Genomic DNA, 20,830 nt, shown 5'->3' on the forward strand with positions numbered 1-20,830 from the left:
TTTCTGCCCTGCTAGAGCTGCCCCGGTCAACTGTAAGTGCTGTTATTGTGAAGTGGAAACATCTAGGAGCAACAACGGCTCAGCCGTGAAGTGGTAAGCCACATAAGCTCACAGAACGGGACCGCCGAGTGCTGTAGCACGTAAAAATCGACACTCACTACTTCTAAGTTCTAAACTGGCTCTGGAAGCAACATCAGCACAAGAACTGTTCGTCGGGAGTTTCATGAAATGGGTTTCTATGGCCGAGCAGCCGCATACAAGCCTAAGAACCATGCACAATGCCAATCGTCGGCTGGAGAGTGTAAAGCTCGCCGCATTGGACTCTGGAGCAGTGGAAACGCGTTCTCTGGAGTGATGAATCACACATCACCATCTGGCAGTCCAACAGACAAATCTGGATTTGGAAGATATCAGGAGAACGCTACCTGCCGGAATGCATAGTGCCAACTGTAAAGTTTGGTGGAGGAGGAATAATGGTCTGGGGCTGTTTCTCATGGTTCGGGCTAGGCCCTTTTGTTCCAGTGAAGGGAAATCTTAATGCTACAGCATACAATGACATTCTAGACGATTCTGTCCTTCCAAGTTTGTGGCAACAGTTTGGGGAAGGCAATTCCTGTTTCAGCATGACGATGCCCCCGTGCACAAAGCAAGGTCCATACCAAAATGGTTTGTTGAGATCGGTGTGGAAGAACTTGACTGGCCTGCACAGAGCCCTGACCTCAACCCCATCGAACACCTTTGAGATGAATTGGAACTCCGACTGTGAGCCAGGCCTAACCGCCCAACGTCAGTGCCAGACCTCACTAATGCTCTTGTGGCTGAATGGAAGCAAGTCCCTGCAGCAATGTTCCGACATCTAGTGGAAAGCCTTCCCAGAAGAGTGGAGGTTGTTATGGCAGCAAAGGGGGACCAACTCAATATTAATGCCCATGATTTTGGAGTGAGATAGTGGACGAGCAGGTGTCCACATACTTCTGGTCATTTAGTGTACCTTAACAACGTTTAAACAGGTCTAACTTCATTGTCAGCTGCTACTCCTGTAAACTTAAACCCAAACATCAACAACACCCACTCATTTCCATCTTTCCAAGTAGTTTAAGGCTGTGTGTGTGTTATCCGTCTATCAGGGATGCTACTTCAGATGTAATTTGTTCCAGCAGAGCTAATTGGAAAGTCTATTCACGGGACTCTGTGGACAATGTCCGAGCTGAAAAAGCGAAAGTCCTTTCTCCCGCCACCATTGTTTGGGAATGTAATGAATTGTATGTTGCTGCTGCAGGTAGAGAAATCTATTTTTCTCCCTCTGCCCCCATCCCTTTTGTGCTGCCTCCCCACCCATCCTTTAGTTCATCAATAGCCACTTTATGTGCCAATCTGTGGTGGGAGAATTACATTATTAGGAGGCTAAACAGCAGCGCTAACATGGCGCCTCCCTCTCCTTTCAGATCTGTACAAAAATGGACTTCAGAGAGACGCCTTCCTGCCTTTCATCAACGTGTTGAAGGTAAAGACAGTCATCCCCTCTTCTCTCCTCTTTTTAATTTATTCATTCATTTCTCTCATCCACCTGACACCACACACACACACACACACACACACACACACACCTCTGTTACTGTGTCTGTCTCTTTCCAATTTGCTATTGTGTGTTTTTGTGTGTGTGTGTTTTCTACCTGAGAAGCACGGTGTCACACACGATGTCACAAAACTGACTTTGATCATACCTGGAGATGGTGAAAGACTCAAATCGGACACAGAGAGCGAGGGGGATAGAAAGAGAGTGAACGCTCGCTGTGTGAATGGGAAATGGACAAGCGAGCAGAGGGAATGAACCAGCCTGCTTGCATTTCAAAGTGAGGAGAGAAAGGGGCGAGGGAGGGGGGGGGGGGGCGGGTGAGGAGGGGGTTGGGCTGTGAGGTAGCACCATGGATAGAAACTAGCAATGCTCTGAGACTACTTTGCAATTTAATAGCATTATTATAAGCAGGTAGAACCATTATCCATTAACCATTATCCTGGCAGCACCAGAGATGATTACGAGGTGTTTATACTGACTATGATCATAAATAATTGCAGAATAATTTAACATGCATTTTGCAGGAGAGGAGGAAAACATTCTTCCACTTTTCACAACTAAATAGTAGAGATAAACGTTAGGAAATGGATCCCTCTTCTGAAACACACACACACAATGAGAGTTCTTCCGCGCACACACACGGACACACACACACACAACAGGGGTACTGCTGAGTAATCATCAGAAGACGTACCAGAACACGCAAAACAGACAACCCAGGCATTTCCCTAAAGAGAGCATCTGCTAATCCAAGAAGGACCTTTCTCATTGGCTAGATGATACCTTTTACCACTGGTGTATGTAGTTACCACAACCACTAACCTTTTTAAAGAGACTTAACGTACCGATTCTGCATGATACTCATTAAGAAAAATGAGATTTCAGTGTTAGGGGTGTGGTTTGATGTGGAAGCTACTAATGTTTGTCCCCCATGAGACACCATAGGAACAAAGTCAGTATCTCTTCCTCAAAATAGTCAGAATGACTCTAAGAACTCAAGAAATATGTAATTAATTCTGATGTTTTTGCAGAGGTTTTAGTCACTCAATTTTATATTTTGCTAAGGTATTTGGTGCAGTATTTCTCAAGTTATAATTTTTTTGCCACATGTTGTCTGTCTTATGTAAACAAAGAACGATCAGCTACAGTGCTGGGCAGGTTTGTCTCACTATCTGTGTCTTCTGCGGTAGAATTGGATAGAGCGCAATCACCACAGATGTGTATCCCTTGTTAGTGGGCAAATGAGCCTTTGTGGAAAATCAAAACCCTAACCATCAAATAAGTCATGACAAACTCGCTTACAAAAGTCTGTTTTGGACAAGTCTGACTTTTGCCAAAATTATCCTATTTTCACTTAGTAATCCATTTTGACACTAGAATAAATGTTTCTGACTAATATTAATGCCACAGGCCGTTTTTTCTATCAGAGAAATTGTTTATTGGCTTCAGTTGCGCTTTTAAAGTCATAAAGCACTTTTATCTATCCATTGGTTGTGGAATGCACAGGTTCTCAGGGGATTAAGGTTTGGCTTGGGGGAGGGTTTAATGAAGAGCTTCAGGGTCACTGGAGCTTAACTGTGTGTCCCCCTCCATTTTGGTCTTTCACCAGGGCCTTAAAGTCACCCTACCCAAAAAACGCTCCCCTCTCCACCTCTTGCCCTCGTCCTAATCCCAGCCTCATAAGGAACTGTGAATGCCCCTGGTCCAATTCGGCCTCCTCTCTGTCCCCTGTCTTTCAGACTCCCATGTTCCCCTTTGTGAGGCCATCTGGTTTTGGGGTGGAGTGGAGAGTTTGGGGATGCTCCCCTCCCAACAGTGGACGTCCTGCCAAGTTAGCAAGGGGTGGTGGGGTTGTGATGGGGGTGGTTCCTCGCCCCCACTGGGTGACCCTTAATAGTTAGAATTAAAGCTGGAAGGGACCAATGATTCCATCCCTCTGACTCTTTGGATGTAGAGTCAGTGTGTTTTGGGGTGAAGCCCTGGTGTGAACTGGGAGGATGGGGGAGTAGTGAATGAGTGAGGGTGTGAAAATTGCCTCTTAACTCTCCTCCCTGTCACCTGAGCTGGAGTGTTTGGGGTTAATTCCTTCCTCTCCAGATTGGATATCTTATATCTCTATTGACTTCTGATTAGAGGAGATCCCAGGGACCCTCCAACCACCCTGCCAAGCCCCACAAACCACCCTCCCAAGCCCCCCAAACCACCCTGCCTCTGCCCCCCACTAGCTACCTTGCCGAATCTTCTGCTACCCTCCTGCCTAGCCCCCTCCTACTGCTCCCAGCGCTCACAGGGGTAGTTACATATGAGATGAAAGAGAGAGCGAGAGAGAGATATCATACTCGCTTCGATCTGTCCTCTCTCCCTCTATCCCCCCCTTTCATTCTCTTCAGCATTTCTTTCTGCATTCTTTCTCTGTCCCTCCAACTTTCTCATCTTCACTCTTCTTTCTTTCTCTGTCTTTCCTTCTCTTTCCCTCGACCCCTCTTTCTCCTTCTTCTCTCCCTCTGTTCTTCCTCTCTGTAGGCCCAAGGACAGGACTCTGTGTGTACTGAATATTTTTCCCTGCCCTCTTGATGCCGGAGAAATATGATAACTTGATTGTCTGTATTTTTTTCTCTCCTCATCTATCCTTCCATTGTGGTGGCTAATTGCTTTGTATGGCAGCCATTTCTTTTTTGAAAATATATATTTTTTATAAATAAGTCGACCAGTGCAGATTGCTCTGCTGCAAGGAAAAAATTGACTGAAATGGTTGTGTTCCTCTCTAGTAAAGGCCTTTCTGTCTGTTGAGGACCTATGTAGAGGGGTTTGAAGAGTTCCCAGTAAATGAAAATTGATGGCTGCTATTGTCCCCTTGGCATTTAGTTACATAACAATAATGCTCCTTGTGCCTTGGGTTTTACTTTTTTCACAGCAATGGGTTCAAGTCATGTATTTTCCAATGGAATATAAATAGCCTTACATTTGTTGCTTCCATGGACATTCTATCGGTGAAATGTAATGGTGTTCTTATTTTTAATGCCTTTTCCTTTCAGGACTGGCATTCTGTCTTGCCCCTAGAATATTTATTCTAAGTTTTTCTGTGAGTGTGTGTGTGTGACAGGCCTCCTCAGAGCTCCTGTGACAGGAGCTTTAATCTAATAATGTCTCAATTAGATCATGAAAGAGAGCAGGAGAGACTAGTGTTTTACACACTCCACATCTCTCTCCATCACTCACTCCCTATCTCTTTTTCCTTCTTTCCTTCTCACATGTGCACCTACATTTATTTGTATTTCTCTCCTTCCATTCCCCGTGTTTCTTCATTTCAGTCTCCTGCTCTCGCTCGCTCTCTCGCTCTCTGACTGCCTCCCTCCTATAGGAGTACTGTTGTGATTGTCTGCTTCTGGAGCGCTAGTGGCCAGGTGCAGATGGGACACCCTCCTACCCATGCCGCTGCATGTCGTGGGGGGATACGGGAGGGAGGCTCCAGCTAGGGGTTGGGTGGGTGGGTAGGTCTGGAGAAGTGGAGCTGGGGGGGGTTCAGTGGGGTCCTGGATCACCTAAAGGCGGGCCCTGTGCTCAAAAGATGTTTCCTCAAGAGGAGCAGTCGAGGCAGGGGGAGGTTGTGAGAACGACCCCGTGGAACAAACCATCCAGGACCCAAGGCAGTCACACTTTAAGGGAATAGCTCATTAGGTGTAATTAGGGTGGTCACATTGTTATGTCCCCCCTGTAGCGTCACTTGGAGTGAATAAATTCACCACACACCCGCTTCCCTCCCCAGTTAGTGAAAACACTTTGATGTCAGAAGAGTCGTCCAGGACGGCCCAGCATAAAGGCACTGTTTTAGGCTTTCTCTTTCTCCCAACCCCTCTATCCCTCCCTCCCCTTTCTTCTCCCCCTTCACACAGGCTGTAAGACACACACGGATGAATGGATGACAACCTTTCCCCTCCAACTCCCACCCCCACACACACACACACTCTCTCTCCCTGCCCTCCCCCCAACTCTTTTTCAGCCTTCCCACCCCATGTTCTTTGAGGCCTGGTCAATTCTCTGGGCCAAACAAAAAAAAAAGCATCAAATGTTTTCTGCAGTTGGTAATGAGGGAGTGGACCTCATCAGGCCGCAGTAGTCAGCTATCCTTGGCTTTTGTTGCCGCTCAATGGCACCGCGCTCTTTGAAAAACTCAAAAGCAACTTTTTGAGGAGTGAGGGACAGAGAAAAAGGGGGGGGGGGGGGCACTGTTTTTATGCTAAACGGCTGTCAAAGAGAGAGTGGTGGACAGCTTGGACAATGACATGATTGGAGCTACATGTTTGAGGATGACTTTTTCTAAAGAGACTGTCATGGCTGTGTGAGAAAACAAGATAAAGCAAGCAAGGGTGCTCTTTGACTGGTGGCGAGATGGAGAGAAGAGTAGAGTCATAGGTGAGTGAAATCTGCGAGGAAAGAGTGAACTTTCCAAACCCCTCAAGATAGTAATCATGTAATAACCCACAAGGCCTCCTGCTCATCTGATTAGAAATAACCAATGATGCCATCATCACTGATTGTGTTGCCTTCATGTCTCTGTCTATCTCGCTATCTCTCTCTTTCTCTCTCTCTCTCTTATTTTCCTTCAAGAGATGCTGTGAGTGACCCATCAGGCTTCTATAGGTAGACAAATCGAAGAGGGAAAAAAAGACGGGAGAGGACAAGATTAGCGCTAGTTTTGTAATGCGACGTGGCGGTTGATGGCGTCGCCGAGGTGTTATTGCGAAGGGACTATTTACCTGTCGGCCGCGGCGCTGCTTAGCGAGGTCGCGGCTGGGTTGATGAAATGACATGTCCCTTTTGTGCGTGGGGGATGGAGAGTTTGTCAGGTTGTTATTAAGCCTGATTCAACCAATTGGCTCGGAGTGGGAACCCCGTTCGTGTGAGCGGGCGCAGAGATAAGAAGTTGACAGCGGAGGTAGAAGAATGGAGTATTTCCGTCTCCTTGCTTTGTGGTGATTGCTAATTATCCCACTGCTCAAGGAGGCCGGTGGCACAAATTCACTGATTTCATAATTTGCTCCGAGCTGTCACTGAATACTGATTCGTCTGGCACGGCGATCTTTTGATGATATACATTTTTTTTCTACTCTTTTTTTTTTCTTTCTGAGAATAGAGGAGATAATGATTATAGTGTGCCCCGCTCGCTGACATGTATCGCGTTGCCATTTTATACTTACTGGGAAAGTTTGAACTCTGCAGCAGAAGTTTGAACTCTGCTGTTCCACTTGACTTAAGAAAGGACTGCAGATCAGCTAGATAAATACAACAATGAAAACATGACAAAAACATGAGGAAGTTAGTCAAGCCTTAAAACATTACAGTACACTTACTGCTATACTTGTATCCATTGTCACCCTCGTGTGGAAATGCTATTATGCACCTTTCACTAACGCTCACTTACACAAAACCTTAACCCTCTTACACACAAACCTTAACCCTCTTACACACAAACCCACATTGGTTTTGGTGCTGAGGTTGTTTTGGCCACATTACACATTGTTTTTCTGTGTGTGTGTGTGTAGGAATACTGCCAGCCCATGGGCATAGACTCTGGAGTTGACTACAGAAGACTGGACCTACCTTCAGCAGGGAAACTCTACTACCTGTAAGAGTGTGTGTGTGTGTGTGTTTGGGCCTGTGTGCATGAATGCCTGTACTGTACGTGTGTGTGTACCCATGTATGCATGCATGTGTTTTCTCTCACAATGTGAAAGATGATTTATAACCACAATCCTAAATAAGAGTCAGTCTCTTGAGCTTAGCTCATCTTTGTGTTTGTTCTGTCTGTCTTTGTCCCTGGGTTTCCTGCCCCCTCCCTCACTCTGCACATCCATCTCTCTGTGTGGGGCAGTATGGAGGACACACACACACACACACACACACACACACACACACACACACACACACACCTGTTTACACAATCCCTGAGATATAACACAGTGATGGCAACTATAACACTATTACATCAACCCACATTAAAAAAAATGCTACAGTTTACTATAGAATACTACAGTACTTACTATGTAATCATGTAGTGAAGTGTAGAATACTATACTAAACACTGTCGTATCTCTCGATCATGTGTAGTACTTACTATAGCATTTTGTAGTACACTGTAGAATACTATAGTAAATACTAGTGTTATCCACAAAAAAGTAGTTTAACTATAGTAATACTAAAGTATTTCCTTTTCATATACCCTGCCCATTCCCCTCCCCTATATATCAATTTGTGCCCGCCATAAGTGAGAAACCTACATGCCAAGTATAGATTATATATTGTGTATATTCTATAGGTTATAGAAAAGAGCAGGTTTTTTATTATTTTTCCAGTAGGTTTCCTCAAGGAGAAAGCCCCCATTTCTATGTCAAAAATAATACAACAAAAACACTTTAGTAAATACTACAGTAATATCCCAAAAAACAATGCAGTCCACAAAAACACTGCGGTAAATACTACAGTATTCACCAGTTTCCAAAAACACTACAGTAATTACTATAGTATATATACTACCATTTTTTTGTTACTACAGTATTTATACTATAGTTGACTAAATACTACAGTAAATACAGTTTTTGCTAACTTTAGTCCGCAAAAACACTACAGTGAATACTACAGTGAAGTCTGCAAAAACACTACAGTGAATACTGTAGTACTTATACCATAGTATACTATAGTATTTATTTTCATGTGGGAACCTAACAAAAAACACACACTAACTGTTCTGCCAGTTTGCGTTACTGTCACTGTAGGTCAGTGTCCTTAATGTCACTGCAGGTTAGTATCAGAGAGAGAGCAAGAGATGGACAGACCGAAAAAGGCAGAGGGAGTTAGGAGTAGGTAAGGACCGAGTAAGGACACTAACCTATATTGACAGTAAGGACACTAACGTACAGTGAGATCCCTAACCTACAGTGACAGTGAGATCCCTAACCTACAGTGAGATCCCTAACCTACAGTGACAGTGAGATCCCTAACCTACAGTGAGATCCCTAACCTACAGTGATATGCCTAACCTACAATGACAGTAAGATCCCTAACCTAGAGTGAGAGATAAAGGGACAGATAGAGGAGTAGAGAAATACAAAATGATTGAGTTTGAAAAGGCAGAGTACTATTCTTCCGATTACCTGTACACACACACACACAGAGTATGAATAACGTTGTCGTTGCTCATTGCGTAGCCAGAGATTTCAAGTGCTTTTCTCTTTCAGTGTATGCAAATAAAACACATTGCACTCCTCTTTACCTGAACGAGAGTTAAAACACATGCACAGACAGACCGATTCAATCTGCCACGCATTCACAGGCTAATGTTTGTGTTTACAGTCTAACATCTCGTTTTTTGGAGATGGAGTGAAAAGCTAAGTACCCCCCTTCCCCCTCCCCCCCCCCGCACCCGCTGTTTGATGTGGCCACTTCAGCCTTATTAATTTCATATTCTATTATCCCCCTCTTTCTCTCTTCCCCATTGTGTGTGTGTGTGTGTGTGTGTGTGTGTGTGTGTGTGTGTGTGTGTGTGTGTGTGTGTGTGTGTGTGTGTGTGTGTGTGTATTTGTGTGTGTGTGTATTTGTGTGCAGCACCAGAGAGCCTGATGCGGAGGCCTTCATGGATACGCTGTTTCACGAGCTGGCTGTGAGACAAAACAATGGTAGGAAGTTAATGTACCTCTTGTAGTAAGAGAAAGGGGGGAGAGAGAAAGTAAAAGGGTGAGAGAGTGGACTGGGGAGATTGAGAGACAAGGATGGGAGAAAAAGAGAGAAGGGGAAAAATGGAGGCAAACAGAATATGTTCACTTACACTATTGGAACTTGCATTACTATAGTAAACTGGTAGGACCAGTGATATTGAGGCTAAAGTAGTGGCCATAGTTTCAGTATTGAGTTGATTTCTGTGTATGATCAGCTCTATGTTGGGTAAATGAATCGTGTGTGTGTTTCCGTAGTAACGGGTCCCAGGGTTCTGACGGTGCAGGGCAGAGAGTTGAGACTGGAGAAGACCTGTGGATCCATCGCTGACTGTACCTTTAAAGAACTGTGTGATAGAGTGAGTTACTTCCACAACCATCTTCTCTATCACTCTCTCTTTATTTTGATTTATCTCCCTCTCTCTTTCTCCCAACTCCGTCTCTCTCCTGCTTCTTATTGTATCTCTCTCTCTTTCTTCTCTGTGTTGACTATGCTCTGCTACTTTTTCTCTTCCAACCAGATCCCTCTATTCTTCCTTATTCTTTCTCTCTCTTTTTGCCCTCACTCCCCCCTTCGCTCTATCTTTCCTGTTTTCTTGATTCATCCACTTATTGTACCTTTTCCTGCTGTTTTTTTCTACCTCCTTCATTGTGTCCTTCCCCTTTGTTTCTGCCTCTTCTTCTTTTACATTTTTTGTTAATCTCATTCTCATTCCTTCTGCTCTCGTCCTTGCTCCCTCCTGTCCCCTCCAATTCTATATTCATTCATCTGTGTGCTGTTCAAGGTCAAAGACTACAGGCTATTTTTAACCGTTTTTGTTCAGCAGGGAATAGCATTGGCCTTTTTAGTGTTTCTAAACTGAACAAAAATATAAACCCAATATGTAAAGTGTTTCATGAGCTGAAATAAAAGATCCCAGAAATGTTCCATATGCACAAAAGGCGTATTTATCTCAAATGTTGTGCACAAATTTACATAAGTATTCAGACACTTTACGCAGTACTTTGTTGAAGCACCTTTGGCAGCAATTACAGGGTATGGTGCTACAAGCTTAGCAAACCTGTATTTGGGGAGTTTCTTCCATTCTTCTCTGCAAATCCTCTCAAGCGCTGTCAGGTTGGATGGGGAGCGTCGCTGCACAGCTATTTTCAGGTCTTTCCAGAGATGTTCGATCGGGTTCAAGTCCGGGCTCTGGCTGGGCCACTCAAGGACATTCAGAGACTTGTCCCGAAGCCGTCACGAAGCCACTCCTGCGTTGTCTTGGCTGTGTGCTTAGGGTCGTTGTTCTGTTGGAAGGTGAACCTTGCCCCAGTCTGAGGTCCTGAGCGCTCTGGAGCAGGTTTTCATCAAAGATCTCTCTGTACTTTGCTCTGTTCATCTTTCCCTCGATCCTGACTAGTCTCCCTGCTCCCTGCTGCTGAAAAACATCCCCACAGCATGATGCTGCCACCACTGTGCTTCACCGTAGGGATGGTGACAGGTTTCCTCCACACGTGACGCTTGGCATTCAGGCCAAAGAGTTCAATCTTGGTTTCATCAGACCAGATAATCTTGTTTCTCATGGTCTGAGAGTCCTTTAGGTGCCTTTTGGCAAACTCCAAACTGGTTGTCAGGTTGCCTTTTACTGAGGAGTGGCTTCCGTCTGGCCACTCTACCATAAAGGCCTGATTGGTGGAGTGTTGTAGAGATGGTTGTCCTTCTGGAAGGTTCCCCCATTTCCACAGAGGAACCATCAGGTTCTTGATCCCCTCCTTGACCAAGGCCCTTCTCCCCTGATTGCTCAGTTTGGCCGGGTGGCCAGCTCTAGGAAGAGTCTTGGTGGTTCCAAACTTCTTCCATTTAAGAATGATGGAGGCCACTGTGTTCTTGGGGACCTTCAATGCTGCAGAAATGTTTTGGTACCCTTCCCCAGATCTATGCCGTCACACAATCCTGTCTCGAAGCTCTACGGACAATTCCTTCTACCTCTTGGCTTTGTTTTTGCTCTGACATACACTGTCAACTGTGGGACTTTATATAGAGAGGTTTGTGCCTTTCCAAATCATATTGTAGAAACATAACATAACAACTTGTAGAAACATCTCAAGGATGATCAATGAAAACAGGATGTACAGTAGAAGTCGGAAGTTTACATACACTTAGGTTGGAGTCATTAAAACTTGTTTTTCAACCACTCAACAAGAAATTTGTGAACAAACTATAGTTTTGGCAAGTCGGTTAGAACATCTACTTTGTGCATGACACAAGTAATTTCTCCAACAATTCTTTACAGACAGATTATTTTATTATATTAGTTCACTGCATCACAATTCCAGTGGGTCAGAAGTTTACATACACTAAGTTGACTGTGCCTTTAAACAGCTTTGAAAATTCCAGAAAATTATGTCATGGCTTTAGAAGCTTCTGATAGGCTAATTGACATAATTTGAGTCAATTGGAAGTGTACCTGTGGATGTATTTCAAGGCCTATCTTCAAACTCAGTGCCTCTTTGCTTGACATCATGGGAAAATCAAAAGAAATCAGCCAAGACCTCAGAAAAATGATTGTAAACCTCCACAAGTCTGGTTCATCCTTGGGAGCAATTTCCAAACGCCTGAAGGTACCACATTCATCTGTACAAACAATAGTACGCAAGTATAAACACCATGGAACCACGCAGCCATCATACCGCTCAGGAAGAAGATGCATTCTGTCTCCTAGAGATGAAAGTACTTTGGTGCGAAAAGTGCAAATCAATCCCAGAACAACAGCAAAGGACCTTGTGAAGATGCTGGAGGGAACCGGTACAAAAGTATCTATATCCACAGTAAAACGAGTTCTATATCGACATAACCTGTAAGGCTGCTCAGCAAGGAAGAAGCCACTGCTCCAAAACCGCCATAAAAAAGCCAGACTACGGTTTGCAACTGCACATGGGGACGAAGATTGTACTTTTTGGAGAAATGTCCTCTGGTCTGATGAAACAAAAATAGAACTGTTTGGCCATGATGACCATCGTTATGTTTGGAGGAAAAAGGGGGAAGGAAAATTATGTGGATATTTTGAAGCAACATCTCAAGACATCAGTCAGGAAGTTAAAACTTGGTCGCAAATGGGTCTTCTAAATGGACAATGACCCAAAGCATACTTCCAAAGTTGTGGAAAGATGGCTTAAGGGCAACATAGTAAAGGTATTGGAGTGGCCATCACAATGCCCTGACCTCAATCCCACAGAAGGCCTCCAAAACCTGACTCCGTTACACCAGCTCTGTCACCCAACTTATTGTGGGAAGCTTGTGGAAGGCTACCCGAAACGTTTGACTCAAGTTAAACAATTTAAAGGCAACGCTACCAAATACTAATTGAGTGTATGTAAACTTCTGACTCACTGGGAATGTGTTGAAAGAAATAAAAGCTGAAATAAATAATTTTCTCTACTATTATTCTGTCATTTCACATTCTTAAAATAAAATGGTGATTCTAACTGACCTAAAACAGGGAATTTTTACTAGGATTAAATGTCAGGAATTGTGAAAAACTAAGTTTAAATTAATTTGGCTAAGGTGTATGTAAACTTCCGACTTCAACTGTACCTGAGCTCAATTTCGAGTCTCAAAGCAAAGGGTTTGAATACTTTATTTTTAATAAATTTGCAAAAAAAATCTAAAAAACTGTTTTTGCTTTGTCATTATGGGGTATTGTGTGTGTAGATTGATGAGCAACTTTTTTTTATTTAATCTATTTTTAAATAAGTCTGTAATATAACAATGTGGAAAAAGGGAAGGGGTCAGAATACTTTAAGAATGGATTGTATGGTCACTATGCCAGGGTTCTCAAAAATAAGTGGGGCTCTGCTCCATCTTGTCAGCTTGGCTGCGCCACTATGTAAAGATTTCAGACCAAATGAAACTGATATTTAGTAATGATAGAGTAACTATCTTTGAACCCCAATGACATTGTCACTTTGTGAAACAGGCCGTTCATAAATTCAGAGCGTTATCATGTTCCTCAATTAATTCAGTGCATTTCAGCATTAGGCTATCTTGACACAGAGTGCACCCCGAGTATAGTGTTGTCGAATCACACAAACTTTGTAACGGGAGTCAAACAAGTCAAATGACCAAAGTTGCTAAACTTGCTCCCTCAACTAATGACAGAATATCTCATATGTTTGGCAAAATCAAGTTGATGATTATAGAGAAGATAGCAGATCAGCTCATGAATAACAGGATCAAGTTGTTGATTATAGAGAAGATCGCAGATCAGCTCATGAATAACAGGATCAAGTTGATGATTATAGAGAAGATCGCAGATCAGCTCATGAATAACAGGATCAAGTTGATGATTATAGAGAAGATAGCAGATCAGCTCATGAATAACAGGATCAAGTTGTTGATTATAGAGAAGATAGCAGATCAGCTCATGAATAACAGGATCAAGTTGTTGATTATAGAGAAGATAGCAGATCAGCTCATGAATAACAGGATCAAGTTGTTGATTATAGAGAAGATCGCAGATCAGCTCATGAATAACATGGAGATGACGAGTGGAAATAGTACATGGTATCTTAACAGGGACCAACTCTGTTAAAAAAAAAATAATCCATATCTACTCTCATACAAATTGATCACACATTCTCTACCACAGGCCTACGAGACAGTGCAGAGAAGCGGGGGAAATGTTCTAGTGTCATTTTGACATGTATAGGCAAGAGAAGTGCTTTGATAATACATTGCAGCCTATGGATTACAGAACGAAGTTAGGAATTTTAATGCGAGACAGGAGTCAGGATTTTGGGTTGAGAGTGGGATTCAGACTGGATAGGAAAATAGCCTAGGCTCTAGGACAGGAGAAGATAGGATTTTTCCTCATGCATCTCTGAATTGTTAACAGATTTCATCTCAGAGATGCCCATGTAGTGAATTGTGCATAGGCCTATCAAATTCGTGACTGTCGGAAGAGTCTCAATGACTGCTCAAAGAGGCACATGTTATTTTATAGGCTATACTGTAGGGGTTTCCTGTAGGGTTTATTAAATGCATTCAGTTCTTATGTGCAGTCTGTCGGTTTCAATTATACGTGTGCTTTGAATTTATGGTGACTTTTTGTGAAGTAAATACACTAGGCTAAAGGCTTACATGTGACAACCTGTTTGGATAATGTGCTATTGAATGTTTAGCTATCTTGTATTTTGTGGAATAGCATTAGTGTGACTTTGGGGGAAAATGTTATAATTTCCTGGGTTTTGTCATAAAAAAATCTGAAAATGTGAAGTGTTCCCAGGGACAGTCCCAGGATTCTGCTTTGCCATATTAATCCCTACATTGTACTATGCAGATATAGGATCTCAATTTGATCAATCTTTTGTTGCTGAGAATTTTCCTGCACCGCAGGAAAAGGGATACCTAGTCAGTTGTACAACTGAAATGTGTCTTCCGCATTTAACCCAACCCCTCTGAATCAGAGGTGCGGGGGGATGCCATAATCGGCATCCACGTCTTCGGCAGTTGAGTGTTGTGATTTACATAAATTCACTGAAAGCCCACTGTTAAATTAACAGTATTGCACTTTTCAAGTAGCCTACTTTTGGCCAGCTAATAGCCTAACCACCGATCAAGCAACATTGTGGACTAAACATTCAAGTCCTTTTGCTGCAGGATTATTTTGTCTGGACAATATACGTCAAATTAAAATCCTACATCTGTACTTGTGTGATTGCGTTTAAACTCCTCCGTGTGTGTGCGTGTGTGTTTTTGCTTATTATCCCTGTCTCTGTATGTTCCAGCCAGTGGGTGCTAGTGACTACCTGGAGATGGCCCAGGCGTTTGACACAGTGTTTATCCGTCATGTCCCCATGCTTACCCTGACTCTGAAGGATCAGGCACGGCGCTTCATCACACTGATAGATAATTTCTATGACAACAAGGTCAGTGTCAGTCACACTGCATGGGGAAAACTTAATGTTTTACATTAACATTTTTAGTCATTTAGCAGACTCTTATGAGGAGCGACTTACAGGAGCAATTAGGTTTAAGTGCCTTACTCAAGGATTTTTCACCTAGTGGTCTCGGGGATTCAAACCAGCGACCTTTTGGTTACTGGCCCAACGCTCTTAACCACTAAGCTACCTGTGTTAGGTACTGCTGCCTAGGTGCTTCCCAATCTGTACCTGTTTGTAACTCAAGTATTTGACATACTGCCATGGTCTATACTGTAGTTTGTTGTAGGCATTATTATGTGCAATAGCATCACCTGTATCCATCTATCCACACTCTATCTTACAGCAGGTGTCACTGTTTCACTTTAGTTGTTACAAAGTTGTTACCATTCCATTGTTCATCTGTCACAGGTGAGGGTGGTGCTGTTAGCTGATGCCCCTCTAGACAGGCTGTTTGTCCACTCTGGAGGGGAGGACGACCGCGACCGTATGCTACTGGACGACCTGGGCCTGAGCGGGGTGAGACCACATGGTCCAACCACAACAAGACCAGAACATAACCAAAAACACATTCCTTGATGTCGGGTTGGAACCAAAAATTATTTTCCAATTGTTCCATTCTGAACAGAACCATCATTTTACGACCAGCAAAATAAAGTTCGCAACCGGTTCGAACCCAAAAAAAGTAACGGTTTATATTGTTCCTTTTTTATTTTACCACTTTTTTCTCCCCAATTTCATGATATCTAATTGTCCCATCGCTGCAACTCCTGTACGGAGGCCCACCTGTTCCTTTTTAAACCTCTGAAATCTTAATTTAAATTTTTGTTGTGTAGCTTAACATTAAATGACTTCATCAATCATTGGGGATAGAGCAGTTTACTATGCAACGGGCAAGATATAGGCCTAGTTGTTTCCATGCAGTGGACAGACAAGAGTAGGGCGTGAGATGCTAATGAAATTTTGCAGGTGAGGAGAGCATGAGAAAGGGTGGAGGAGGAGGCTTGAAGCGCTGGGCATCTTGCATTATCTGAATTAGGTCCACAGAATTATACCTAGGAGGAGCGGCTTCTATGAAGGAATAAATCCAATGTGAAATGTACTATAGTATCCTTAACTAGCATTGAAAAAGTTAATCCATTATTCTCTCTCCCTAATTTCTGAATCACGCTTGTAACGTCACTAGGCTACAATAGCCTATGCTTCAGTGGTGGAGGTACCCTACACACACGCACCGGCAAAGAATTTCAGCAGTCAGGCCAGGCAGACGCTGAAATATACGTTTTTGAGTGATAGTGAGGGCTTTGCATAGGCATTTTGTTGCATTTTTTTTGTAGGACTTTTTTCCATGCTTTTAAAAGAATGGTTCTGTTTCAGATGAGTATAGATCACATTCATTCCTTGTTCTGATTCTGGTTCCAACCCCAGCTTGATATAAACATTTGTGTTTGTGGTTTGTTAACGGCTGTGTTCGTGTTAAATTCTCTTTGTGGTCATGTTTGTGTCGACCCCATTGTTTTGGTCATGGTTGTAGTTGAGTTAAACCCACTGTCTGCGGTCCTATTTGTAGGATGTGGGGGACCGTCTGTCTCTGTTCACAGCGGAGGAGGAGATCTTTGCGTTCCAGAGGACCGTCTCCAGACTGACCGAGATGCAGACAGAGATGTACTGGACTCAGGGGGACCGCAGTAACACTACACACACACACAGAGGATCACAGTAAAGTACCCCCAAAGACCTCACAACAAATAAAAGGGACGGGTAACCAACAGAAACTTCTCTTTTAGACGGAAGTATAATATAACCAGCAAAAATACCTCATAAAACACAGACAATTGGTACAGTAGGGCTCAATCAATTGTATCCCTTTAGACTGGAGTATAACGTGACAAGCTAAAACACCTCGCAACAGACAGTCAGTCAGGGAGATAGAGGACTTTTTTTTGTGCACAAAAGCCCGTTTTAGCAAGTAGTCAACTGGGTGGGACTTCCTATGGGTTAGAGAAGGATCACATGATTCCATCCAGGTCACCAGGAGGGATCAGCCAATTAATTATACTTGTGAGGAAACATTTCATAACTGCAGGTGGCAGTAAATCGCCAACCTTGTATTTATACCTGTTCAAACAACACACTCTAGGTGGCAGTGTGCACTCTTTCAGTTTTTTTTGCCAACTCATAAAAGTATTAGAAGAAAATTGACTACTTAAAAATGGAGATGCCCTCAATGGCACTGCCCATGCTGTCACAGATGCCATAATGGGACATACAACGATGCGAAGTCTATGGAGCTAACCGATAAACACTCCAAATTTACTGACCTATCTCCCTCACGTACTTTAAAGGGAACTGACGGGAACAAGAGAAACTCATTCATGTCCCATATTCGTCTTCCTAAAACATACATGGAGAACAGAGGGAGGTATAGCTACTTGTAAACTGGGTGGTTCGAGCCCTGAATGCTGATTGGCTGACAGCCGTGGTATATCAGACCGTATACCATGGGTATGACAAAACATGTCTTTTTACTGCTCTAATTACGTTGGTAACCAGTTTATAATAGCAATGAGGCACCTCGGGGGTTTGTGCTATATTGCCAATATACCACAGTTAAGGCCGGTGTTCAGGCACTCCGTGTTGCATCGTGCTTAAGAACAGTCCTTAGCCGTGGTATATTGGCCATATACCACACCCCCTCTGGCCTTATTGCTTAATTAGCTAATTAAGCAATAAGGGGGGACACATCATCAGTATGCGCTGAAGGGATGGAAATATGAACTGAACAAATGTCCTTCTTGGTGGATAACTACCGCCCCCCTATGGTTGGGTTTGAACTGTGCCACTGAAAAAATATAAAATGAAGTGCTGTACATGTAATTACAAAATGTATAGATCAAGGAAGAAATAGCAGTGAGTATACTTGAGGTATGTAGTCAGCCATCTGCCCTGTAAAAATGCTAAATGTAATGTATTTGTGCCTACTGTTTAATAAACCATGCAGTAGAATCTAAAGGTGAAAAGAAAGGTGTCTTGAGCCTTTTTAAGGATGAATCTGCAAAGGCAAAACATACATTATTACTTAACTATTTGTCTCAAGAAATGTTAGATGTGTTGGATGATTTCAGAAAGTAAAAGCTGCACACTAGTAGCTCTAACAGTGTTGTGTTCGAGACCACCTAAAGCCCGATTCGAGACCGGGAGGGGGGCAAGACCGGGAGGGGGGCAAGACCAGGAGGGGGACAAGGGGGCTGAGACAAGAAAAAGCCAGAGACCAGAAAAGTCCAATTCAAGACCATGCTTGTAATTTTGTCAAATCACCACCATAATAAGATTTCATAATGTCCAGTATTTCTGTGTTCATATTTCAGAACAAGAAATTAATTCTTTAGACATTCAGAATAGTGAAAAAATGCATGCTAAAGGAGAAAATAAAGCCACTCTACAAATTGTTACTAACCCAAACACAATGGGCTTTCTATGCCTTCAGAGAAGGGCTAAGGATTTATAAAATAATGATTATAATTGTATAACAATAATAATTATATTATTATTTTCAATGTTGTTCTGATTTAATCTCTTCCATTTTAGTTGGAAAGGGTTGGAATGACAGTGGAATCAACCAATTGCATTTTGACCTAATGAGTGGAACTGTATTTACAAAAACATGGAAACTTCTGCCTTCTTGAAGGCCAAAAGGTTACTGCACAATAGCGAGCAGTAGTTTTCCCATGGTCTAGCTAGCTAGCTTTTGTTGTTGGCTAGTTTGCAGCAGGTGTTGTCGAAGAGGATGTTGTTGCTAATTTGTTAACTTCTTGTTGCAAGTTATTCTTGAAAAGGGAGAAGCTAAGTTTCAAATGATCATCTGGTGAGTGGAACTGTGTTTTTTTATTGCAGTGTGCTTGCTGCTTGCTGCCATCTCTTTGATGTGTGTGAAACATTGTTGCATTTAAAGTGGAACTGACAGCATTTTAGCAACATCAAATCTTTTCATATACACCCCCAGGAAGAATGTCGCTTTTATAAACATTTTCTGACAAGCAACCACTTAGATGTGGTCATTTTCACGTTTTCATAAATTCTTAGAATGTTTGGGAATTACATATACTAATTCTATAGCAATCTAGATTGGGAAAGTGGCGGTGCGTTTGGACATTTTAATAGACACTGCAGTGAATAAAACATCTGTCTCGTCCAGGACCAGTCTACACCAACCAGTGCGCTATAGCAAATCAGAGATAAAGTAGGCCTTTATACAAACAAGTAATTTGCCACACGGGCCTGCCATCATTCACTTTGAACCTTACTGTGTGTTTACAGGCAGTAGCAACAGCACGACTTTAGACAATTGGAAACCATTCACCAAAAGACACAAAATTCATCTAAATGATTTCTGCAAATATCTGAAGACCACGGGAGTCCTCTTACATTTGGGAACTTTACAGTCCTATTGATCAAACGACCATGGTAAGGTAGGCTCTCTTTCCCTCAGCTATGCACATCAACAAGAACAACAACTAATGCTAGCCAGAGCAAGATTCACTAAAATCTAACGAAGGACATTAGATAAATCCCCTCAAACTTTTTCAGCTAGTTGGCCATCAAAATTGCACTGATAAACGATAAGGAATTGTAGCCTCCTCGTCCTTCTGCAGTTTGCCTGCCAATGCATGCTTATCCCAACCAAGCACCCAAGCTAACTGGCTAAAGTTGGCTAGCTTCCTAGCTAGCTACTTCCAGACACAAATGAGAGAACACCTCACTTTAACCATTTTACTCACCGTAGCAGAGCTGGTTAGGTTGTTTACATGTTATCTAGAGCGTTTTTGACAAACTATTACTTTTTTGTCTACGTTTACTGACACCGGTTATATTCCGCGGGTGTTGCGTGTTCGTAAATTCATCAGTTGTTCTGGCGCTCTGGCACACTCAGATGAGAGTGCTCTGAAACTGGAGTAGAGAGCCAGAGTGAATTTGTGAACGCAAGAGATATGCTAACTGGATAACAGTAGTTCAGGTTCTTGCTAACTAACCAAATGACACCTGCATCTCCAGATGTGTATAGCCACCGAAAAACAATATGAGGGGATAAAGTCAGTCATTCACCCTGTCACGATCGTCTAGGTGGAAACAGTGGACCAAAGTGCAGCGTTGTGAGCGTACATACTTCTTTATTTTAAGATGTCGCCAACAAAACAATAAACATCACAACGAAAACATGACGCCAACGAAGTGCTCACAGGCAACTATACATGGACAACTACCCACAAATACAGGTGGGAAAAAGGATACCTAAGTATGGTTCTCAATCAGAGACAACGATAGACAGCTGCCTCTGATTGAGAACCACACCCGGCCAAACACAAAGAAATACAAATCATAGAAAAAGGAACATAGAATGCCCACCCAAATCACACCCTGACCAAACCAAAATAGAGACATAACAAGCTCTCTACGGTCAGGGCGTGACACACCCACTCCTCCAATGGCATGACATCTATCTAGCTAACGTTAGGCTCCTGTGTTCTTAGCTTGCTACATAAATAGATACGCTAGTCTATTAACCACGTTATGACCGACTTGTGATCATTTCCCTTGCTAGTTTGATTGTATTGACATTTCCAGCGTT

At 42.9% G+C, this 20,830-nt stretch overlaps 1 protein-coding gene across 1 annotated transcript in view; it reads left to right on the forward strand.

Moving 5' to 3' along the window:
* LOC120019372 (lactation elevated protein 1 homolog B-like) overlaps nt 1–17,734 on the forward strand; it is a 29,888-nt gene extending 12,154 nt beyond the window's left edge. Inside the window, exons 7-13 of the mRNA XM_038962662.1 lie at nt 1,446–1,504; nt 7,120–7,202; nt 9,179–9,249; nt 9,544–9,644; nt 15,052–15,192; nt 15,616–15,723; nt 16,775–17,734. Coding sequence (XP_038818590.1) covers nt 1,446–1,504; nt 7,120–7,202; nt 9,179–9,249; nt 9,544–9,644; nt 15,052–15,192; nt 15,616–15,723; nt 16,775–16,927 — 716 coding nt within the window. The 3' untranslated portion in view covers nt 16,928–17,734. The remainder of the gene's footprint in view (nt 1–1,445; nt 1,505–7,119; nt 7,203–9,178; nt 9,250–9,543; nt 9,645–15,051; nt 15,193–15,615; nt 15,724–16,774) is intronic.
* The last annotated feature ends 3,096 nt before the right edge of the window (nt 17,735–20,830 follow it).

Source organism: Salvelinus namaycush, chromosome 24, assembly GCF_016432855.1.
Source record: "Salvelinus namaycush isolate Seneca chromosome 24, SaNama_1.0, whole genome shotgun sequence".
In the NCBI taxonomy this organism is placed as follows: Eukaryota; Metazoa; Chordata; class Actinopteri; order Salmoniformes; family Salmonidae; genus Salvelinus; species Salvelinus namaycush.